Source organism: Lynx rufus, unplaced genomic scaffold, assembly GCF_022079265.1.
Source record: "Lynx rufus isolate CCGP_SWC_20201006 ecotype Redwood Valley unplaced genomic scaffold, mLynRuf1.p SCAF_2, whole genome shotgun sequence".
NCBI lineage: Eukaryota > Metazoa > Chordata > Mammalia > Carnivora > Felidae > Lynx > Lynx rufus.
Window position 1 is genome coordinate 32,448,655 of NW_025814834.1, and position 25,107 is coordinate 32,473,761.

At 34.4% G+C, this 25,107-nt stretch overlaps 1 protein-coding gene and 1 non-coding gene across 18 annotated transcripts in view; both read right to left on the reverse strand.

Annotated features, from left to right (window-relative positions):
* The window catches only part of ABI2 (abl interactor 2), a 122,396-nt gene that overhangs the window by 49,098 nt on the left and 48,191 nt on the right, over positions 1-25,107 (reverse strand). For 14 of the 17 annotated variants that reach the window (XM_047083354.1, XM_047083359.1, XM_047083361.1 and 11 more), the window contains exons 2-3: positions 15,192-15,359; positions 3,683-3,859 (exon numbers count right to left, since the gene is read on the reverse strand). In XM_047083354.1, coding sequence (XP_046939310.1) covers positions 3,683-3,859; positions 15,192-15,359 — 345 coding nt within the window. Of the gene's footprint in view, positions 1-3,682; positions 3,860-7,148; positions 7,176-8,242; positions 8,278-8,408; positions 8,420-15,191; positions 15,360-25,107 lie in introns of those variants that run through there. The other 3 variants (XM_047083369.1, XM_047083370.1, XM_047083368.1) reach the window with 1 other exon arrangement.
* Positions 17,278-17,384, reverse strand: LOC124516694 (U6 spliceosomal RNA). Its single transcript, XR_006963104.1, has one exon. It is a non-coding gene; the product is annotated as a U6 spliceosomal RNA (small nuclear RNA).

Here is a 25,107-nt window from a genome sequence, read left to right on the forward strand (position 1 = left end):
AGCAGGATTTAAATATACAAGGAGGAGCAGTATGTATAGTTCAAGGTAAATTACACTTTTATATGGTTTATTATCTGCAGTCCTTTCCAACTTTAACATTTTTAAATTCTATTTTCTACCTTAATGTATTATATTATTCCATTCATCACCCTTTGAAAACCAATCATTTTTATACCAGCACTAAAAGAGAAATAATTTGTTATATGCTGAATACTTTTTTCACTCTACTTTGTTTTGGTTCACCAAAAATTATTAACAATGTGCTTAAAAAAAAGAGGGGAGGGGGACAGGAAGGAAGAAAAGACAGAACGTTGGTGCATTGTAGCTTCTAGGATGAATGCAGGGTACTCTTCTCGCTCAGTAAACTGCACCCAGATATAACAGCAACACCTATATAGAGCCACAGTACCCAAAGAGTGAAGGTTTTTGGTACAAACAGCAAAGATGTTAAGGAATCTTATCCAAGTGTGATATTTCCTTGCTTTCTAGGAGCTTCTCTCATTTCCCACTCATTTTGGTCTGTCTCTCACATGAACAGATCCTGAACCCAGGAAGGTCAAGAAGGAATCTGGAGGAAATGAGCATGGGATAGCAGCTTAGGCAAGCTGGTCTAAACTTACGAGGAAAAGAATTAGTCCACTTCTGTGTTTCATTCAGGTAATCTTTCTGTTCTCTTCAATCACTTTAAAACATCAACAGCCAAAATCTGCATATAGTATTTACAGGAAAAGAGCCAAGCGACTACACACTGCTTTGGGTGTAGTTCTTTGTTATGCAAAAGCACTCTCCTCACAATTCCACATGCCTTCACTCAGCAAGACTGAGGGCTTGGAGCCAACATCATCTATTCAATAACACAAGAAGTACTATTTGGGGTGCCTGGGTGGCGCAGTCGGTTAAGCGTCCGACTTCAGCCAGGTCACGATCTCGCGGTCCGTGAGTTCGAGCCCCGCGTCAGGCTCTGGGCTGATGGCTCAGAGCCTGGAGCCTGTTTCCGATTCTGTGTCTCCCTCTCTCTCTGCCCCTCCCCCGTTCATGCTCTGTCTCTCTCTGTCCCAAAAATAAAAATAAAAAAAAAAACGTTGGAAAAAAAAAAAAGAAGTACTATTTGCCTCAACTCCTCTAGTCACATCTCTCTATCAGATCTGTTGAAATGTCAGTGGCCGTGGTTAATAGTTAATGATTCAGATCTCAGTTATCTTCCTGTCATCACTTTCTATACTGAAGACATGGCAAATAACAGGGTTTAGAAAGAAAATGTATTTGAAAATAAATTACAAGGGTCAGTTAAGAAAATAAGAACAAAAAGGAAATGCATGCTTAGTTTGGTGAATACGATTTTAGTAACGGTATTTAAAAGAGACTTCTTGAATATACTTGAATGTCTTTTACCATTAATTCTCCAAAATACTAAAACTGTAAAAAAAAAAAAAAAAGAAAGAAAAAAGAAAAAAACACCTAAACTGTTACTGAAACACATAACAAAATATTTCTCTAATTTTTAACCTGTTGTTAAATATTATCATGAACTTTTGATGTTTTGATATAATATTCAGCTAGAAGAACTCTTAAAATGAGTTTATACTGAAATATTGGAAAAAAAGAAACTAATCTTGATTTTAGCAAAATACATGATACTGCAACTTAAAAAAAAACCCATAACACTGAATATTTTCCACTTCTCACTTTCTTTACATTGACTAAGAGTCAAGAGATAATGACATACTGGCCACAAGTGTATAATAAAGCACACCATTTATAGAATAAAAAGGCTATTACACAGGGGGAGGGTTAAATGAAGCACATTAGTTGGCCCTCCAATCCATAACATAAATTCTACATTTACAAAAATCCAGCTAATTTTACTCCATAATGACATTTTATGATACGGTAACTTACATTTTATTTTCACAAAACATATTAACATTGCAAAATAAGCATTTATTCAAAAATATTTACTAAGCCACTAGTGTGTGTGTCAGGCACTGTTCTAGGAGCACAGGACAAGGTGGTGAACAACACAAAAAAATCTGCCCTCACAGAACATGAAGACACACCACAAAGTTGCATGACAAAAAGTTTTAAATATTAAAAAGAGGAATTATTTGTTGATTTTAGAAGGCCAAGTACCGAGTATCTCTTCACTCCCCATATGTAATATTCTACATAAGAACAAAGAATGGAAATCCAGCCCTGGAATCTCTTACCTTAAATCTAAGCAACCACTTAATGCATAAATGGAGCAAATAAAAGAGGTAAGGAAAAAAAGCATTGAAAGGTTAGTTGGAACTTCAGGATGTGAAGAGAAAGGAAAAAAACAAAGAAAAAACAAGTTAAGCATTCAGCATTAAAAAATAATGTTTCAGTAGATCATAGAAAGAGTGGTCAAAGCAGAATGTGTCATGAACAGGAAGGTTTTTTGATGAAATTATATGACATTGCTTTATTCAAAAAACATTATTAAAGATTTCTTCACATTAGTGTCACCTAAACACTAAAAGTCCAAATAAGAAGGACTACAGAGTCCCAAAAGAGTAATATTTTACTTGAATTAAGAATTGGAGTGGGAAGGAAATCATGTTTTTATTATGTAAATGGGCAAGCACAAATATTATGCTTTATTCTAAGTGCCTTTTGGAAGTAGATTCCAGCAGTATCCTAAAATTTTCTATTTACAGTTATTAGCCTTGAAAAAAAATCTCAAAATTATAAAATTTTAAGTATTTTATAAAATTAAATATCAAATTCCAGATAATAATGCTTATATTAAAATTCTAAGAAAAATATTTTTTTAATTATACTGTATGTTTTCTTTTACCAAGATATACATTAAATTTAGACTTAACTGATTTCTAGCCATACTAGTATAGTGTATTTTTTTAATTTACATTTGCTTATATATACAGACATAAATCAACTGCATAAACTATACAGTTTCACTTATATGTATATTGTATATATTTATCCAAAGTCACATTTAATAAGTCACTGCCTTTCAAATCAATGATTAAGATGTAAACTTTAAGCTACTTAATACTTAGCTGATGCTCCAAATAGTTTAAGTATAAATACCAATTTCATTGAAATTTATATGCACTTCAGTTTTGATCATGGTATTTTATATATACAGCAGGCACTCTAATACATTTTAAAAGATAGCCAAAACACATAATGGCTACATATTCAAAATGGGTAGAAATATTAATTCATATATTACTATTGTCTACACTATTCTCACCCAAATGTTAAGACAGAATTATTTTAGAAAAATTCAAAGTACATGTTTGTTTACATATGTTCTTTCTGAAAACTAATGCCAGAAGCTTGCTGATAAATTCTTGAGGTAAGGTAAATACTTTAATAACATGCTAAGTAATCTTTTAATCAGTCATATTAAGTCATTAAAAGACTACAGAAATTATACCACACTTATTTGCCCAATCTACATAAGGTCTAATCATAACTGTTTAAATAAATGCATTTCATTTACAGATGACTGCTTAAAACTTGACAACATAGCACTAAGAAGAAGCAAGAAGGATAAAATAGTTATAGTAGTAAGGAATCTTCAGAACCACAACTGGGCCAAAACTTGGGCTTCCAAAAAAGATAAAAGCTTCATTTTCTAAAGCATTTCATTATGGACTGCTATTTTTAAAAGGCTGACAAAAATTATACTTACCTTTACTCCATGTCCAATATCATCTAGAATTGTATAGTCAATAGGTTTTCTAATATAACGAACTGGTCGTTCAAGATTGGCTGGAGCAATAATCTTATGTGTCCTTGAAGTGTTTTTATTGGTAGTCAAAATACCAATCTCTCTTCTTGCAACTTTCTCTTTATGAATATCAACGGTCTGAAAAATATAATGTAAGTGCAACACGAGAATGTATAGTTCTAATAACCGGAAAAGCCAAAATATAGGTGCTCAGTGACTTAACATCATTATTTATATTCTTAACCCCAATGGCTAAATTTTCTCCTTTTTGGACCTACTGGCTTTCTCCATTTCTAGGCTAAAGCAAGGGCTGGCAAATCATGGCTGGCAGACCAAATCTGGCCCACTAAGTTTTTTACCACCTGAAGTTTTTTGTTTTTACAACCCAGGAGTGGTATTTACATGTTTTAATGGTTTTAAAAAGTCTAAAGAAAATTAGTGCCATGACATGTGAAAATTATACAGAATTCAAATTTCAGTTTCTATACATAAAATTTTATTGGACCACTGCCATTCTACTCACTTACATATTTTCATATTACAAGGGCAAAGATGAATGTTGTAACAAAGGCTGTATGGCCTGCAAAGCCTAAAATATTTATTAGCTGGGCCTTTACAGAAAAAGTTTGCCAATCCTTGGGTTAAAGCATGCTAATTTTTCCCAAACCCCATTTATATTTATACTAATACAATGATCAAGAAAACCCCAGTGGTTAAGTTGGTTACATTTTAAAATAACCTATTAGTGTAATTTCCATTGGTGTTTAAATGCCTTTTTTATTAAAAAAAAAAAAAAAAAAGGAGCCTGGGTGGCTCAGTAGGTTGAGCGTCCAACTTCGGCTCAAGTCATGATCTTGCAGTTCGTGAGTTCGAGCCCCACATCAGGCTCTGTGATGACAGCTCAGAATGTGGAGTCTGCTTCAGAATCTGTGACTCCCTCTCTCTCTCTGCCCCTCCCCTTCTCATGCTGTGTCTTCTCTCAATAAATAAATAAACGTTTAAAAAAAAAAAAGGGCCTAAAATATAAATACAATGTTAACATTTTTTTACAAAAAAAATTTGTTTTTTATGACACAATACTCATAAAATATTTCATTAATTTATTGGGTTTATTAAATGTTCACATAGGATGTGTTTTTTTACTTTTCCATTTGCTAATAGAGGGTGAATTTCTGTACACAGATAATACTATGTTTCTTATTAATTTAATTAATACTATTAAACAGCATTTTCAAACAGCAGGCTATAATTTAGTGGCATATGAAGAGCAATTATTTTATATTTTTTAATTTTTTAAAGTGTTTTTATTTATGTTAAAAGAGAGAGAGAGAGAGCGAGCTGGGGAGGAGCAGAGAGGGAGGGAGAGAGAGAGAATCCCAAGCAGGCTCCACACTCCCAGCACAGAGCCTGATGCAGGGCTCAAACCCACAAACCACAAGATCATGACCTGAGTGGAAATTAAGAGTTTGTGCTGTCAGTGCAGAGCCTGCTTGGGATTCTTTCTCCCTCTCTCTCTGCCCCTCACCCACTCCCACTGTCTCTGTCTCTCTCAAAATAAATACACAAACTTCAAAAATAAAAAACACTTTCAAAACGTTTTTCAAAAACAAAAAATAAAATATCTGTAATAATACAGAAAAGATGACCATATGACAGTACTAAATATCACTTTATGAAATATGAAAGCTGATTATCTATCCTCTTAAACTACCTATGGTATGAAGGAAACTTGAAACAAATTCAAAGCCTCTTATTTCAATGAAAAGACTTAAAAACAATTTTTTTAAATGTCTGTTTATTTTTGAGAGAGACAGAGAGACAGAGCACAAGCAGGGGAAGGGCAGAGAGAGAGAAAGACATAGATCTGAAGCAGGCTCCAGGCTCTGAGCTGTCAGCACAGAGCCTGACGTGGGGCTCAAATGCACAAACTATGAAATCATAACCTGAACTGAAGTCACCAACCATAACCAACTGATAACCCATAACCCAGGTGCCCCTCAGCCAAAAGACTAAAAGCCAACAGGATCTGTAAGCTTCACAACTAGTATCTAAATAAAGTATCAAATCAAAGACTGGCCAAGGTAGTAACTTTATCATTTAAGTATTTCTTTTTAAAACAAAAATAATCTTTGAGCTTTTTCTGAGCATGTTAAGTAAAAATGACAAAATCTGCTTTCCTTTTCAACTACTTGGTAGAGCTGTAACAGAAAAAAAGAAATTTGTGTATTAGTGACAATAATTCAGAGAAATTTTTATTTTTAACTTCAGAGAAATAAAAATCTTCAGAGAAATAAAAATCTCATTTTGAATAATTTTTAATGAGTCACATTCTAAATCATTAAAAATATGGGCTAAGAAGATTTCGTATATATTAAGTACACTTCAAAATAAACAAAAACCAAAGAAAATAGGCACATTTTTGTAACTATTTTTTATATAACTGGTCTTAAACACATCAGTAAAGGAAAATTTATCAGAGAATGTTATTTTCTTGAGACATTGTTTCCACCCCACTTTTTATTTTTTTAAGTTTATTTGTTTTGGGGGGGGGGGCCCACCAGCACAGAGCCCAATGCCAGACTGAAACTCACAAACTGTGAGATCATGACCTGAGCCGAAATCAAGAGTCAGATGCTTAACCAACTGAGCCCCTCCATGTTGTTTTTAGAAACATAATTATCCTATTCAAAAATGAAGCCATAAGAATGCAAACCCAAGCAACCATAGAATTCTAAGCTTACTGCAAACTGAAACTTCAATTTCAAATTTTCATGCTGGAAATATGAATAAATCTCTACAAAATAAAAATGGGGAAGCAACTTTCCATATCTGCACTAATATATAGTTACATTTTATAGTAAGCACATTTTTTTAATTGTTTGAAAAAATTGAGGCTTTTTTTTTAAAAAAAGCACTCAAAACATTTGATCATACCTGGTGACTGGGGCATTTACATATTACTTCTATGTTCTCTTTATATACACACAAACACACAGCCCAAACCCACAAACCTTTATGCTAAGGATAAAACAAAAACCAGTATAGCAAAGAAAAAGATCTCAGACTTATGAGCCTAAATAAGGGCTAGTTGCTATAAAAGGACATAAAATTGGGCTCTTACATCTTCCTAGGAGAGAAGGCAAAGTACAATGAATTACAAGGAAACATATCCCTTCATGAGGAAGGGACAATTTTCCCAGGACTAAACTCTAAAAGGATTTGGTTGAAGGAATTCTGAAGAGAAAAATGTTGCTTCTTGTATTAATTACCAGTAAAAACTGAATGCATGCTCTAAAACATAATTCTTAACAGGATATATACATGGGAAATCAAAAGAATTTAGTTTCACTATATAATATTCTAGTTGTCTATTTTAAAAGAATACCTACATCTGGGAAAAACTAGAGCAGGGCTTCTCAACAGAGACACTATTGAGATTTGGGGCCAGATCATTCTTTGTTGTGGGAAGCTGTCCTGAGTATTGTACAATGTGAAGAAGCATCCCAGAAGATACCAAGAGCACCCCAAGTTGTGACAACCAAAAATGTCTGCAGTGCCAAATGTCTCTGCAGGGGTAAAACTACCCGGATTGAGAACCAATGATCTAGAGGAGAGACTAATTCACTTATCCTTACATTATGCACTCTCAAATATCAATTGTTTCCAGACTTGTTACAAGAGTTGATTTAAGATTAATGTCTCTAGCGACTGGATAAGTATAGATATTTGGTGTCTTTAACTTTTTAAAAACATATACAGTAATGAAAGTAATATATGGTTAAGAAAATCAAAGAGCATAAGTTGTATTCTTCCCATCCTACTACCACACTAGGTTGAACTGTAGGAGTTCTTGTGAATCAAATATATCTTCAGAAAATAGATAGCTATGATTTTATTTAGAATCTGAATAATAACAGAGAACAATAAATCTACTCCATAAGGAAGGAGAAGAAAGTTTGGTCTATAACATTCTGAAATTTTCAGCAATCACCTACTTCAAATTTTTCAAAGGTTTCTCTTGGGGAAAATCACATTCAAATTAGATGGAGTAACAGAATGAACACTCCTCTATATACCTAAAATCCAGCTTCAACATTCATCAACTCACAGCCAATTATTAGTTTTAAAATAATTTTTTTAAAGCTCTTATATTTTTTTATTAAAAATATGGCTACTCTGTTTTTCCTAAATCAAATTCATAGCCTTCAGTAATCATCATTGCCTTGCCTTTTCATACTCTTTGAAATTACAAAACTAAAATGTGTTAAATTTTGGAAGTACAAGTTCAACATTGATATTTAGGAAGAATTTTAATAGAAAAAAAAGTATTTCAAATTTATCCTGTCACTTCTAGAGTTGTTGGTTACATGATAATAAATTTAGTCTTATTTAGTAGAGTTCTCAATAATACCACTTACCTGTGGCAAGTAAAAAATGTGTTTAGCAAAGATGACCAAAACTAATGCAAGTAACTTTTAATAAATACTACTATTGTTTGTTACCTGTTAACCAAAAAATAACACCAAATAATGTCACTGCAACTGTGTGGTCTATTCCTATTAACAGATCCTTATTAATTTGTTTCTCTATCCTTCTCATGGCTATTGCCAAGTCTGGTCTCACATGCTGTGGGCTTCCCCCATGACACTTTAGCCAAGTAGTGCCAAACCCAAGCTCTCTAGGATACCTCTTATCACCCTCAGATAACCATATGGCTCCCAACTCCCTTGCAAGCCTGAGACCCACTCCTACATCTCCTTCATGGATCAAACACATGCTCAGGCCACAACAGGTATCAGGCAGGTACTGTATAAAGTACTTTGTTTTAGGATTACCCATGCATTGTTGTGGCCCATTAACACAGATAATCAAAAGGTGACTGTACTGGACAGTACTACTTCAGCTGATCATCAGTGTGAGAAAACATCTGCAAATAGTTACGGTGGAATAACTCAACTAAGTTGGGTGTTTTCAAATATGTCTCAATTTTTTAATTATAAGTTAATGTTTCAAATAAGCATTTAATTATTTAAATGACAAATAGGCTTTAAATTATTCATCTTTCATAAAACAAATTAGTTATTACTAAATGGCAATTTTCACTTATTCATTTTTTATAAAACGATATAAACTATACGTAAGAATTTTAAAACTGTATAAACCCTATCTTCTATGAATAATTACATATTGATAACCTTTCAAAGGATCTCCTTAATTTAAAATCGAATTTTTAAACAAGGCTATAAAGTTTGTTCTTAAGTAGGCTTCATGCCCAGCACGGAGCCCAGTGTGGGACCTGAACTCACAACCCTGAGATCAAGGCCTGAGCTGAGATTGAGTCGGATGCTTAACTGACAGAGCACACAGACACCCCAAGGCTACAAAGTTTTTTAAACAAAAAATTACCTGGGACTCCTGGGTGGCTCAATTGGTTAAATGTCCAGCTCTTGATTTCAACTCAGGTCATGATCTCACAGTTCATGAGTTCAAACTCCCAGTTGGGCTGTGTGCTGACAGCACAGAGCCTGCGTGGGATTCTCTCTCTCCCTCTCTCTCTCTGCCCCTCCCCTGCTCACACATGCACACTCTCTCTCTTTCTCTCAAAATAAATAAATAAATTTTTAAAAATTACCTAACATGGTAAGTTCCTCAGGGGTTTAGAACTTCCACCGCCTTTTAGTATCTAGCCCTTGAGAAGAATTACTTCCCTTCTCATAGCATTTAATAATCATTCCTTCCTATTTCCTTTACTCTCTGTTAACTACTTCAACACCTGGCCAAATAAATTCTAGTCAGCTCTTAGAGTGGGAAGAACACTACTCTTTAAGTTCTTTATGTTGCCTTTGAACCCCCTGATCTTCTTCTAAGCCATAATGAGGGGGCACTTGCGTGGCTGAGTCGGTTAAGTGTCCACCTCTTGATTTCGGCTCAGGTCACAACCTCATGGTTCGTGGGATAGAATCCCAAGTCCGGCTCTGCATTGACAGCGTGTGGTCTGCTTGGGATTCGTAGCCTCTCTCACTCTGCCCCTCCCCCACCTCACACTCACACCACACACTCTGTCTCAAAATAAATACACTTTAAGCCATGATGAACTGAATGTAGACAGTATTGACTCTTTAGGTTAAGTTGAGAAAAGCGACAGGCCTGGCTTGGAAAAGTTTTAGTTTATAAGCTTATAAGAATTTTAGTTTGGGGGACCTGGGTGGCTCAGTCCATTAAGCATCCAACTCTTGGTTTCTGCTCAGGTCATCTCACGGTTTGTGAGTCTGGCCCCATGTCAGGCTCTGTGCTGGCAGTGAGAAGCCTGCTTGAGATTCTCTCTCTCCCCCTCTCTCTCTGCCCCTCCCCTGCTCACACTGTCTCTGTCTCTCTCAAAAAGAAATAAGTAAACTTAAAAAATATATTTAAAAAAAAAGAATTTTAGTTTGAATAATGTTCTCATAAACCTTTTTTTTTTTAACTAACCAGAAATGGACACAAAGTCAAGGACACAGTAATAGCATTCAACCTTACACATAATGCTATACTGACTTAAAAGTAGCTATGTATGTTTATACAAGTAATTCAGTAAAATTAAATGTTTGTTCTGATAACTATATATTTTTGAAAAATATTTAATGTTAATTTAACTCCTACTCTCAGTTTTAAAATTAAAAATTTGTTAGCTTTTTAAATAATATGCTTCCAAAGAAATAAGATAACAGCAACAAAGCTAGAGATAGGATTTCTTTAAAATTGCCACCCTTGGGAGGCGCCTGAGTGGCTTAGTCGGCTAAGCATCCGACTTCGGCTCAGATCATGATCTCATAGTTTGTGGGTTCGAGCCCAACATCGGGCTCTGTGCTGACAGTTCAGAGCCTGGAGTCTGCTTCAGATTCTGTGTCTCCCTCTCTCTCTGCTCCTCCCCCACTCATACTCTGCCTCTCTCTGTCCCTCAAAAATAAATGTTTAAAAAAAATTTTTTTAATTGCCATCCTTGGGGCACCTGGCTGGCTGAGTCAGTGGAACATGTGACTCTTGACCTCAGGGTTGTGAGTTTGAGCCCCACAATGGGTGTAGAGATTACTTAAAAACAAATTTTTTAAAAATATTTATTTCTGAGAGAGCACAAGTGGGGGAGGGGCAGAGAGAGGGGGCAGAGGATCTAAAGTGGGCTCTGTGTTGACAGGCTGACGATAGCAAGCCAATGTGGGGCTCAAACTCATGAACTGTGAGATAATGACCTGAGCTGAAGTCAGACGCTCAACTGACTGAGCCACCCAGATGCCCTAAAAATAAAATCTTTAAAAAATAAATAAAAAATAAAAATTAAATTGCCACCCTTAAACTACCTAAGGTAATCTACATCAAGAACCTATCCTAATACTTCGTATGGATATGGTGAGTGTGGTGTAAATTAGTGCACTACTTCATACTATGTTTAGTACAAAAAAGTCTGATACTAAATATTCGTAATCAATTCTATTTTGTTTTTTAAAACCTCTGCCATTCAGTTGGCTAAGTCAATGGAATTCCCATCTTCAGATTCTAATTCAGAATAATTTAGGCAATAGTTCAGTTATATCAGAGTGATGGAGGGTTGAGGTCAGCGGGGCACAGACTGAGGTGAATAGCAGAGCCAGCAGAATAGAAAGAAAAAAAGCAAATATAAATCAAGTTCATTTGTAGGAACCTCAAAAGAATAAAGAATTCCAAATGGAAAATAGCTCAGATATCATCTAATCAGTCTTATCATTTTACAGATAAGAAAACTGAAGTTCAAGTCAAATGTCACACAAGTCAGCAGAAGAATCAAAGTAAAACTTAGATCCCTGACCCTCCCCACTCCCAAACATATGGAGAAAAGAGGTAGAGCACTAGGCGGCTGAAAAGTGATAAGGTTCCTACCCATGACACAGAAAAAAGATACTGATGAGGAAAGAAAGCAAATACATCAGAGATCCAGTATCTCCTAGTCCTGAACCACTCTACCAGACAATTCCTACAAAACAACTCTTAATACTTACTAGCATTCCAATAAATATGTGATCTGGTCTTTGACCTGACTGAACCTCCATTTCTTTCCTTCTTCAATCCAATCTTCTCTCCAAATTCTCTAAACCTAATACTTTTGCTCAAATTGCCAAAAAAAAAAAAAAGAAAGAAAGATAGAAAGAGAAGAGAAAAGAAAAAAGAGAAAAGAAAAGAAAAGAAAAGAAAAGAAAAGAAAAGAAATGAAAAGAAAAGAAAAAAGGAAAGGAAAGGAAAGAAAAGGAAAGGAAAGGAAAGGAAAGGAAAGGAAAGGAAAGGAAAGGAAAGGAAAGGAAAGGAAAGGAAAGGGAAATCTAATCTCAAGATACCATAAGAACGTTCTGGCTCCCTCTAAAAACATAGTAATATTCTTAATAAAGCATAATAATAATAATAATAAATATAATTACCAAACATTAGAAAATAACAGTATTTAAGAACAAGGGCTTGCAAAAACTACAGCCTACATGCTAAATCTGGCCTGCAGACTGCTTTTATATGACCTACAAGTTAGAATAGCTTTTTACATTTTTAAATAGTTGTTTAAATACACACGCACACAGAGAATAACACAAAACTGATACTACACATGTGGCCCACAAAGCCTAAAATATTGACTAGCTGGTCCTTTACAGAAAAGGTTTGCCAATCCTTGTATTTAGAGTATTTACTAAGTATTTGCTTTGTAAACAGAAAATGTTTTCTCATACTATAATCTTTCAGTCTAAAGAGTATCAAATAACTCTGATGTTCAACTGACTTTTCTTTTTTAATGTTTATTTATTTATTTAATTTATTTTTGAGAGAGAGAGAGGGTGAGAGAGAGAGAGGAAGAGAAACCAGGAGACAGAGAATCCAAAGCAGGCTCTGCACTGACAGTCCTCCATCAGCCCATTTCTCCTATTCAGCCTCTCACCCAGCATACTCTTTTGTAAAGACTTAACAGGTATTATACAACTGCAAATCCCTCACCCTTCCAGGGATTGTTCAACTTCAAATGAAGGAGAGTCAACATATTCTTGACAGCTCTGACTCAGGCCCCTGTTATTTCCCTTTTTTTTTTTTTTTTAAGTTTACATATATTTGAGAGAAAGTGAGACAGAAAGACAGACAGAACCAGTGGGGGAGGCGGGCGCAGACAGGATCCAAAGCAGGCTCTAGGCTCTGTGCTAATACCAGAGAGCCCGAAGTGGGGCTCGAACTCATGAACCATGAGATCATGACCTAAGCCGAAGTCTGATGCTTAACCGACTGAGCCACCAAGGTGCCCCTGGCCCCTGTTATTTCTGACCTACTAATCTCTATCCATTCATCTCTCCCATTTTTCACTTACTCCATTAAAATGGCTTTAAAAGACAGTACTAATTAGACTATTAATTATATGTAGATTTATGTGACACTCAAAAATAAAATGTTCTCATTAACTGAATTCATACATATAATTACAACTTAGAGTAGACTTATTCACCTTCCTCCTTAAGACTGCTACCCTTCTCAGGTGCCTGGGTGGCTCAGTCAGTTGGGCGGCTGACTTCAGCTCAGGTCATGATCTCACCGTTAATGAGTTCGGGCCCCACATTGGGCTCTGTGCTGACAGCTCAGAGCCTGGAGCCTGCTTCAGATTCTGTGTCTCCCTCTCGCTCTGCCCCTCTCCATCTCATTTTCTCTCTCTCTCTCTCAAAAAATAAAAATGTTTTAAAAATTAAAAAAAAAAACTGCTACCCTTCTCTACCAAAGTAGTACAGAATTCTAATCAAAAAACAGATGATTATCAGGGCACCTGGTTGGTTCAGTCAGTAGAGCATCTGACTCTTGATCTCAGAGGCATAAGTTTGAGCCCCACGTTGGGTATAGAGATTACTTTTAAAAAACAGATGATTATCTTTCATTATTATTTGCTTATTGTCATCATCTATCTTCACAATCTCTTCTACTTTCACAAACTAATAACAAATTGTTCATCCTTTTTAGAAACTCTATTAATGTCTCTTCTACATTTGAACTTTTCTTCTCATAGTCTTTTTTGGTCCTTTGTTAAGACTTCAAATATGCAGAAATTCTAAAACTCTTAATTGTAAACCCCAAAATTCTCTATCAGATTAGTAATTTGTCAATATCCCTCCTTTTACAGAAAACCAAGTTCATCTATTTCATTATTATTATTTCTTCTAAGGGGTCACTTCCAAATAAAATTTACTTCTCGTTAAAACTCACCAATTCTTGGGGGGTTTGGGGGAGGGCTTGTTTTTTACTTTAAGAGATACAGCAATATAGCAAGCAGTAAATTATACAATGTCTACAGAATTTCATATGGGATGTAAAGAAAACCTTACAGTGGCAAATACATTTTTAAGATTAAATAGTATTAAATAACAAGAAGTCCCTCTAAATCAGTTTGGTGAACTTTCAAATAGCAAATATAAGTGAGTCTTCTCATATCTGGTTTGATTATCTGGACTCTATTTTATTTAATTACACAAATTAAGCTTCAGACTTTGAAAATTTGTTGGATTAGTCAATTTCAGAAGCATCCTAAACTCTGCTACTCAGTAACAAGACAGCTAAACTAGAAAAGCTCCAAAGATCTCATCAAAGAGAAGCAGGCAGATCAAAACCTTTATCTTTTTAATGTTTTTTAAAATTCATTTTGCAATTACAAATTGGCTTTTCATTGCAGTATTATTTAAATGGCCCCCAAATACAGAAATGGTTACGAAAGCTGTGACATACACATGCAATATTATACAGCCATTGAAAATGTTTATGAAGAGTTTGTAACATCATGGGAAGATATCTGTTGTCATAGTAAGTTAAAAGAACAAAATCCAAAATTCTATACATAATATAATCACAGCTACGTTTTTAAAACTATAGGAAAAATGTATTGGAATAAAGTATTAAAAGTAAAAAGTTTAAACAGTGGTGAAAGGGTTTGTTTTTCCATTTTTTTATTTTTCTATATATTAAGGGAATGGCTTTTACAATGGAAAAAAGTATAACATTAAACTTTTTTAAGTTTTATATAAAGATAATTTTATAAGTTCACTTAAATTAATATTTTCTTTATTGAGATACGGTACCATCCTGATTAAACAAAAGTCCTACCAACAGAAAAAAAAATGTAAAGAAGTGATTAGGCTATCACATTAATATTTTTTTTGAAGATAAAGAAATGTGGAATTCAGTACAAGTTGGAAGAAACCAGAGAAATTTTCACTCAAAGATGATTATTTTAACATGACTACTGAATTTTAATAAAAGTATTAAAATCTGCTTCCCTGTCAAATTCATAAAGAATCGCTCCACAAAAAGAATCAAAAACAACCTGATACTGAATTTGTATTTTGCAAATCATACATGTGAGTTAACTCACATGATAAAGCCTGCCAGCATTATACAGATTGCTTGTGTTTATAGTGTTCCTCAGAGGCAAAATAGAAAAGCAGTGTGGTCTCACTTGTGAAATATGATTGATTGAAGATTCCATCCTTCGTAGCTGGGATGCTTGGATATCCAGCATCTGCAGGACATTGTTGGCCAAGGTATTTATCAGATACGCAACACTTGCTAAGGACTGGGTGGTGTAGGCTTTGGTTTCTTCTAGAGCTCGCTGCTTATCTGCTGACTAAAGGGGGAAAAAAAACAATCATCAATTTAAAGATAACTCATTCTATCAATCTACTCTACAAAAATGCTCATAAAATCCATTGTTTCTGAATCTACATACACTAGTTAAAAATGTTCTGAATGTTAATTATCAGTATCATGTAAACCCAACAACTGTTGGCTGAGTTAATATTTTCATGTTGAATAGATACATCTTTGTATAGATGCATAAAATCCTATAGCCATTATTTTAAAAATGAGATCCACCGGATTTTTAAAAAAAAATTTTTTAATGTTTATTTATTTTTGAGAGAGACAGAGCATGAGCAAGGAAGGGGCAGAGAGAGAGGGAGACACAGAATCTGAAGCAGACTTCCAGCTGTCAGCACAGAGCCTGACTCAGGACTCGAACTCATGAACCATGAAATCATGACCTGAGCCGAAGACAGATGCTCAACTGACAGAGCCCCCAGGCGCCCCTGATCCACTGGATATTTTGAGCAATGGCAGCAAGTACATAGCTTCTCAAGATCACTGTCTGGAAAAGTAGCACTGATGTGAATGTATAAATTCTAGCATCCATTTCTCTAGTTTTCTGAATTTGTTCTTTCCTTCCATTCTAAATGTGAAATGTGGGTAAAATGTAATGTCTCATTAAAGTAATAATAATGACAAAACAATTATAATGATAAGTAAAAATGACACTGTAAATAAAAATAGGTAATAATTGTGGCAAATAATGAAAAATTAAAATTAAAATAATTAAATCTTTCTTCTCAATCACTTTAAGTGCTATAACTCTATGGGACATAAATTGCCAAGTATCAAACTCTGGTTGAAGAACAGAGTACACAGTAAAAAGTGGTTAAATCATTATTTCCAAGGTCACAAGGCAAAACAATGGTAAAGATACATATGCTATGTTGCTAAATGCTAGACACCATCTTCTATAGAAAACTTTGGTTTAGGGTGCCTGGGTGGCTCAGTAGGTTAAAGTGTCCGACTTCAGCTCAGCTCATGATCTCACGGTTCATGAGTTCCAGCGCCACGCTAGGCTCTGTGCTGACAACTTGGAGCATGGAGCCTGCTTCAGAATCTGTGACTCCCTCTCTCTGCCCCTCACCCACTCACACTCTGTCTCTCTCTCTCAAAAAAATAAACGTTAAAAAATTTTTTAACATAAAAAAAGAAAAGAGACTGTAGTTCAGTAGAAAGTACATGAGCCTCTGAACAAGAAACCTTTTATTTTCATGTCATCTCTACTATTTACTTTACAAGGTATCAACTTGGACAAGATTAACAGTTTCTCAATTTCCTCAATTAGAAAGCAAAAGAGATAAACCTCTATATCAACCATTCTAAGTAGTGTGAATACCAAATAAGATAATGAATGTAAAACCACTTTCTAAAACTACAAATCATGATATGCTGTCATTATCTCTTTGAGTGCTCATTAGCTATTCAAAGTTCACTACATTCCACTCTCCTCTCTTTCCTACACAGTACAGGAGTCAAAATTAACAACCCTAGATATGTTTTTCCAGGGAGAGCAAAATTCTTTTGAAGAAGGAGCAGTCAACAAAATAATCAAATTATACTCAGTTTATCTTGCAAAGAGTTAAAGATAACTATATTAGCTTTTTTTTCTCTTTTCTATCTTAATCCTTAGTAATCTCTTTTTTTAATTTTATTTTTTATTTTTTAAAATTTACATCTAAATTAGTTAGCATATAGTGCAACAATGATTTCAGGAGTAGATTCCTTAGTGCCCCTTACCCATTTAGCCCATCCCCCCCAACCCATCTAGCAACCCTCAGTTTGTTCTCCATATTTATGAGTCTCTTCTGTTTTGTCCCCCTCCCTGTTTTTATATTATTTTTGTTTCCCTTCCCTTATGTTCATCTGTTTTGTCTCTTAAAGTCCTCATATGAGTGAAAAAAAATATGGAACGCTTCATGAATTTGCATGTCATCCTTGCGCAGGGGTCACGCTAATCTTCTCTGTATCGTTCCAAATTTAGTATATGTGCTGCTGAAGAGAGCACAGTAATCTCACTCTTATCAATACTTGAATTAACAACAGAGTTGAAACCAAATCTGGTAGAAGATAAATACTTAAAAAAAAACCCACCATACAGACTTCTAGATTCTGATTATACACGTAAGGAGCCTGAAAGACACTATTCCATCCTAACAAATAAAAAGCTCAACACAATGACAACAATCAACAACTTTTCTTGAATTCACAGTAAAAGCAGCAAGTCATTAACACTTTTCAGAAATTACTCTAAATCAGAGTATTAACTCTAGAGAATAATTCAAAATTAAAACACTTAGAAAATTTATTTGATAGTATGCCTCAAAGGATCAAGGGGATGGATATCTGGACAAACAAATATTTTCAATGTACCTTTTTATATTGGATAGTATTTGAGATTTTTTGAAGAGCAAATATTATCATTTCATGCTCTGCCTTTGTTCCTAGTGAATATATGAAATCATGTAGCTGATTGATAATCAAAGATATGAGACCCTTTTATATTAGGTAGGCTTTGTGTATATCTACTTTTCCACAGAAGACTGAAGACCCTGTAATGTAAAATATATGAGAGATGCTTTTTGTGGCTGATATAACATTGATGTAAACCAACATGAAGTATGTATTTAGGGCATCATTCTTCTACATTAAAGTAAGGCAAAGGAACACTGTGAATTTTATAAATAAATTGCTATACCAATTGCTCTTTAAGGAAAAAAAGTTGGGAGTCCTTTAAAATCCTGATGTATCCTCATAATAGTGAAATCATGAATATATAGAAGTCAGGAATATCAGCTGATGTGATTGAAATGAAAGAATATTCACATACATCAGAGAAAAGTATAGCTTACTTTTCTACAAGGGCATACATTTATTGTACATTCATGTTTACTAAATAATTGGTCTCAGTCTTGAAAACCAAAGAACGCACAACTCTCAGATGATTGTATCAGGAGAACAAAAATGCTTTTATTTTTTTAACATTTATTTATTTTTGAGAGAGACTGTGAGTGGGGGAGGGGCAGAGAGAGACAGAGAGAGAGAGAGAGAGAGAGAGAGAGAGAGAGAGAGAGAGAGAATCTGAAGCAGGCTCCAGGCTCTGAGCTGTCAGAGCCCAAAGTGGGGCTCAAACCCACTAACTGTGAGATCATGACCTGCACGGAAGTCGGACACTTAACTGATTGGGCCACCCAGGCATCCCCAAAAATGTTTCTTGATTGTTTGTAATCTATTTTTTCACCAAGGAGCACACAGTGGTGTGCTTTATTTAAGTGCTTTATTTAGACCAAGTATGAACTTTATATATTTAATAAAACTAAATGGTTTCTAATGTATTAAAAGAAAAAAGTTATTCCTGAAACCCTTTAGAAGGAAAGGGCATAGATGACATGATCACCTATATAGAAATCCCAAAGAATTGACCAAAAAAATTCTTGGAACTTAATAAAAAGATTACATCAAGGTTGCAGGATACAAGGTTAACATAAAAAAGTCAACAGCTTTCCAGCAATGAACATAGTAGCAATGAACAATTGGAATTTGATATTAAAAACAATATCACTTACATTAATAACCAAAAATATAAAATACTCAAGTACATATCTAACAGAATATGTCTGAGATCTATATAAGGAACATGGCAAAACTCCAACAAACAAAATCAAAGAACTGAATAAATGGATAGGAAGACTCAATACTGTCAAGATGCCCATTCTTCCCAATCTGAAATATAGAGTCAGTGCAACCCCAACCAAAATACCAGCATATTATTTTGTGTATATCAACAAACTGATTCTAAAATGTAAAGGCAAAAGACACAGAATAGCCAATACAGTATTGAAGGAGAACAACAAAGTGGGAAGACTAACACTACTCAACTTCAAGATTCACTCTACAGCTATAGTAATCAAGACAGATATACTAATCAAGTATGGTACTGGTTAAAAATGGACAAAAAAGTTCCATGGAACAAAACAGCCTAGAAATAGAACCACATAAAAACAGTTAACTATCTTTAACAAAGGAACAAAGGCAATACAATGGAGGGAAGACGGTCTTTTCAACAAATGGTCTGAAACAACTGGACATTTAAATAAAATACACACACACACACACACACACACACACACACACACACACACACACAGCTTATACTTCTCATAAAAATTAACTCAAAATGGATGATAGACCTAAAAGTAAACTGCAAAACTATGCAACTCCTGGAAGATAACACAGGAGAAAATCTGGGTGACCATGGGTATGTCAATGACTCTTAAATACAAAATCAAAGGCAAGATCCATGAAATAAATAATGGATAAATTAGATTTCATTGAAATTAAAAACTTCTGCTCTACACAAGACAATGTCAAGAGAAATGAGAAGACAAACCACAGACTGGAAGAAAATATCTACAGAAGACACAACTGATAAAGGACTGTTACTCAAAATAAAAACCACTCTTCAAAGTCAACAATAGGGAAAAAAAATCAATTAAAATAGGGACCAAAGACCTTCACACACACCTCATCATAGAAGACACACAGATGGCAATAAGCCCATGAAAAGATGCTCCACATCATATGCCATCAGGGAAATGTAAATTAAAACAACAACAAGATACCATTACACCTATCAGAATGTCTGAAGTACAGGACACTGATAACACCAAATACTGACGAGGCTGTGGAACAACAGGAATTCTCATTCACTGCTGGTGGGAATGCAAAATGGTACAGCCACTTTGGAAGACAGGTTGTTGGTTTCCTACAAAACTAAACATACTCTAACCAGATGATCTAGTAATCCAGCTTCTTGGTGTTTACCCAAAGGAGATGGAAACTTATGTGTACACAAAAACCCATACAGAAATGTTTATAGTAGTTTTATTCATAATTGCCAAACTTAGAAGCAATCAAGATGTGGTACATCATACCACACTAAAAAGAAATGAGTTAGCAAGCACTGAAAAGACATGGAGTAACCTTAAATGCTTATTACTAAATGAAAAAAGATGAATCTGAAAAGGCTACATGTTGTATGATTCCAACAATAAGACATTCTGAAAAAGGTAAGACTCTGACCATGAAGGCAGTAAAAACAACAGTGGTTTGCCAGGGGTTGGTCAGAGAAGGGATGAATAGGTGGAACACAGGGGATTTTTAGGGCAGTGAAAATACTCTGTATGATACCATAAGGGATACATGGTATCATTACACATTTGTAATGCAAAACACCAAGAGTGAACTCTAAAGTGAAACTGTGGTCTTCGGGTGATTATGTGTCAAGATAGGTTCATCAATTGTAACAAATATACCAATATCGTGGGGGATGTTGAAATCTCTATACCTTCCTCTCAATTTTGCTGTGGACCTAAAACTGCTCTAAAAAATAGTCTTAAAAACAAACACAAAATCATTCTCTGTTGTCAGCTACTTTCAACACAGGCATATCTGTTTCAAATTTCACAAATGTCAATGCCAACAAAAGATGTAAAAATTGAAACAGACTCTTAACTGTAGAGAACTCTCCTGTTGCCAAAGGGAGGTGGGTAGGGGGATGGGTGAAATATGTGATGGGGATTAAAGAGTATTCTTATGATGAGCACTGATAATGTATAGAATTGCTGAATCACTGTACCATACACCTAAAACTAACACTGTATGTTAGTTAACTGTATTGAAATTAAAATTAAAAACAACAAAGTTTTAAAAGATACAAAAATTATACTGTCATCAAACTTATATAAAATTAGAATTATGCTTATAAATTATACCATAAATTATTTTTAAAAATTTAACAGATACCCTACAGTTGAAGGTAACAAAACTCCCATTCCTCTATTCTGACATTTGCCAAAATTTTTCATACTACACCTAAGCAGATTATTCAATAAAGAGCCACAGATTATAGGATTTTTAAGGTGTCAGATAGCATCTATTTAAGAATAACTATGAGAGAGACTAAATCACGGTATCCCAAATGTAAGTTCACAGATATTCCCCAGAAATCAGCAAATGTCTTTAATAATTTTTTGTACTTTAAATTTCCACAATAATGTATTTACAAAATTTTAAAATTCACATATTAACATTACATAATATAAATCCTCTGGAATTACTGAAAAACTAAGACGCAAAGCAAATTCAGCTCTGCTTTGGGGCTCAACTGTGTCAGGCCAAAGTCATGCTACTTTAATTGCAAAGCAAATTAATGAGATAAAAGAGGCAAACAATATATAAATAAAGCATTCGCATCAAATGATGACCAAGTGTACACTACATTGTGCTGTACAAGCAATTAAAGTTTTTTAAAGGGTTTGCAATGGCTTAAATAACCAGGAGACTTGAGTCATTCCAAGGAACCCCCGAGAAGTCCATCGTACACTCTGTAATACTGCTCAAAATAATCTGTAAACCGAGACACCTGGGTGGCTCAGTCTATTGAGGATCTGACTCTTAATTTTGGCTCGTCATAATTTTGTCGTTCATAGGATTGAGCCCCCATTGGGCTCTGCGCTGACAGTGTAGAGCCTGCTTGGGATTCTTTCTCTCCCTCACTCTCCCAAAATAAATAAACATTAAAAAAAAAAAAAGTTAGAAAAAAGAATCTATAAACCCACCACATATTCAAATTTCAAGGACTATTAAGTTTTGGCAAAATATTACCCATGACATTAGTGCTCCTGATTTAAATTTTATTAATTTAGTATTTTGTTTTGTTTATAAATTTATTACATATTTATAGTAATAAATATGTTACTAATAAATATGTCTTGTTACAAGACAGCTGTAATTTTAAGTGGCTTATATCTAAGTTTACGTTTGAACATTAAATAACATTAGCATAAAAATTACATTTATTTTTCAAAATAAATGAAGTCAATACAGGCAGTCAGATTTCTTTCTTTCTATTTAAAAGGGTTTGATCTTTACTTAAGCCTAAGAATTACTATGTCAGTTCATATGTAATTATGAAAAAAGAATGCGAATACAGTCCTTTAAGCATTAAGATAACAGCCCCAGAACACATGTAGACTAGGGAGATAAATACTTTTTTCTGATCTTGGTCCCACAGAATAAGATTGCATTCAATTAACTAGAAATAACTCATTAACCTATAATACTCATTCTTGTACAAAATTCACAGACAGCTTAGTAACTATTTTCATTAGAAGAGACAAAAATCTGGTTTACATAAACTCTATGAAACAAAAATAACAAAAAATGACACATAGAAGTAAATGCTGAAAATGAACACTACAATGAAGGAGAACTGTATGGCCACTGTTACAAAAAAAAAAAATGTTGACCTATATCATTCAATGTAACATAACTATCATATATATAAGACACTGCTCTCAGAGCTAAGGAATTTTTTTTTTTTTGGGGGGGGACAGAGAGAGACAGAGCATGAACGGGGGAGGGGCAGAGAGAGAGGGAGACACAGAATCGGAAACAGGCTCCAGGCTCTGAGCCGTCAGCACAGAGCCCGACGCGGGGCTCGAACTCACGGACCGCGAGATCGTGACCTGGCTGAAGTCGGACGCTTAACCGACTGCGCCACCCAGGCGCCCCTCAGAGCTAAGGAATTTTAAAACATTGTATCTGCTCTGAGGGATCTATTATGGGAGAAGACATATAAATAAATTACTAATGTGAATTAAACAAGGTTAATAAAAACTAAGAAGTACAGTGAAATAAACATAATATGATAGTATGAGGAAAAGGCATGTTGAAAACAATTATCAATTATGTCAAACACCTAGGTCGATTTTTAACCAAGAAAATAATGAATTAACATAGTATACACAGCTGATTCAGAAAAAAAAGTAATTCCCACAGATTACTTGTATTATACGTATCTTTTTAATCAGGTAAACCATTTTATGACAAGTCTTAAGTAAATGTGTAAAAAAAACTCTACTCCCTTATTAATCTTCAAATAAAAATATCAGGAAACTTTTACATCATTATTACTTTGCACTGATAACCAAAACAGGTTAACAATGAAGACATGAGTAATGTTTTCATAGGATAAACACCCTATATATAAACAACTCCCTATACAAATAACTGTATATATTTTTCATTCTTAATTTGTAAAAAGCTTATTCTGTCTTGGCCTCTAAATCATGGGATTATAATACTGGAATCAGAACTTATTCAGACACCTCTAATTTTGGCTTAGCCATTAATTCTACCCCCAACCTATTACCTAATTCTCCCCATATTTGGGAGAGAGGCCATCCTCATCATCTTCTCTACCAGATCCTCCACCACTCAATTTGAATGTTAAAGAACACACATTTTCAAATATATAGCTACCCCTCCAATCCTTCAACACAGCAATTCTGGAAACACTTCAGCATGATCAACTTACACTATTCTGATACACCTGAGTCTGACACTATAAAACACTATTCTCTGGCTTATCAGGTCATAATTTACCCTAAAAACATACCTCTATTCCAAGGGTTTCACTATTCTGATCTAAGCTTATATAAATTCCACTACCTTTATAGCTCTAAATCTATCTCAGAAAAATAATCAATTATGAAAAAGGCACAGATAGGGTGTTCACTGATGACACAATTAGTGGGGAAGGAAAAGAAACATAAGACTGATTAAACAGTACATTTATATAGTACATTCATACAGTAATGAGAACAGTATTGCTATGTATTACTGAGACAGAAATATATCTACAAAATAAGTGCAAAAGAGCCAGTTATGAAGCAATTTTAACACAATCATCCTGATTCTGTAGGTGCCTGTATGTAAAAATGAGCATAAGAAAAGAGTCAGAAAAAAATAAGCTCCAAAATATCAACATAAGTTTTCTCTGAATGTTGGGAATATAATTTATTTGGGTCTTTTCATAAAGATTACTTCAGGCAAGCATTAATTTTATGTGTCAGAAAAAAATAAAGCTATTACTTTTTAAAGTTTATTTATTTATTCTAAGAGAGAGAACAAGCAAGGGAAGGGCAGATGGAGAGAGAGAGAGAAAAAGAGAGAGAGAGAGAGAGAGAGAGAGAGAGAGCGAGAGAGAATGAATCCCAAGCAGGCCCCACATGGTCAGCATGGACGCCGATTTGGGGCTCGAACCCGTGAACTGTGAGATCCTGACCTGAGCTGAAATCAAGAGCTGGACACTTAACTGACTGAGCCACCCATGCGCCTCAGAGGTATTACTTTTTTTTTTTTAACTGTAACACATGCATTAATAAAAAGGAAGAGAAACTTAAGTGTTCCGCCCTAGTCAACTCTAAGGAATATTTGTAAGGCATAAACATTCCAAAACAATTTTTTTAATTAAACTTTCTGAAATGTATTATACATTTGCATGCTTACTAAAACAGTTATTTGGGGCTCAAAGATTTTTTATTATTATTTCTAAGTCCAAAATGAAGTTGTAAAGGGTCGAGGTTATTCATCTACTATGAATAAGTCAACCCAAGGACATTCATTAAGGTTTTATAAGAATCTAGTATAACAAGAACTGATATTCTAAGTTTGAGATTTTTGTGATCACTTCACCAGCATATTTACTAAAGTTGAGAATTTTTCCCCATAAAATGTTCAATAAAAATTGGTATCAGAATTTCTACTTTACCTTTAACAGAGAAACCTATTAATTACAAAGAAGCTACAATATCTTATTTCCTATAAAAGAAACAGTGAATAGTACTTTAACAGAGGTTGTTTTGCAGTTCCTAAGCAGCAATGTC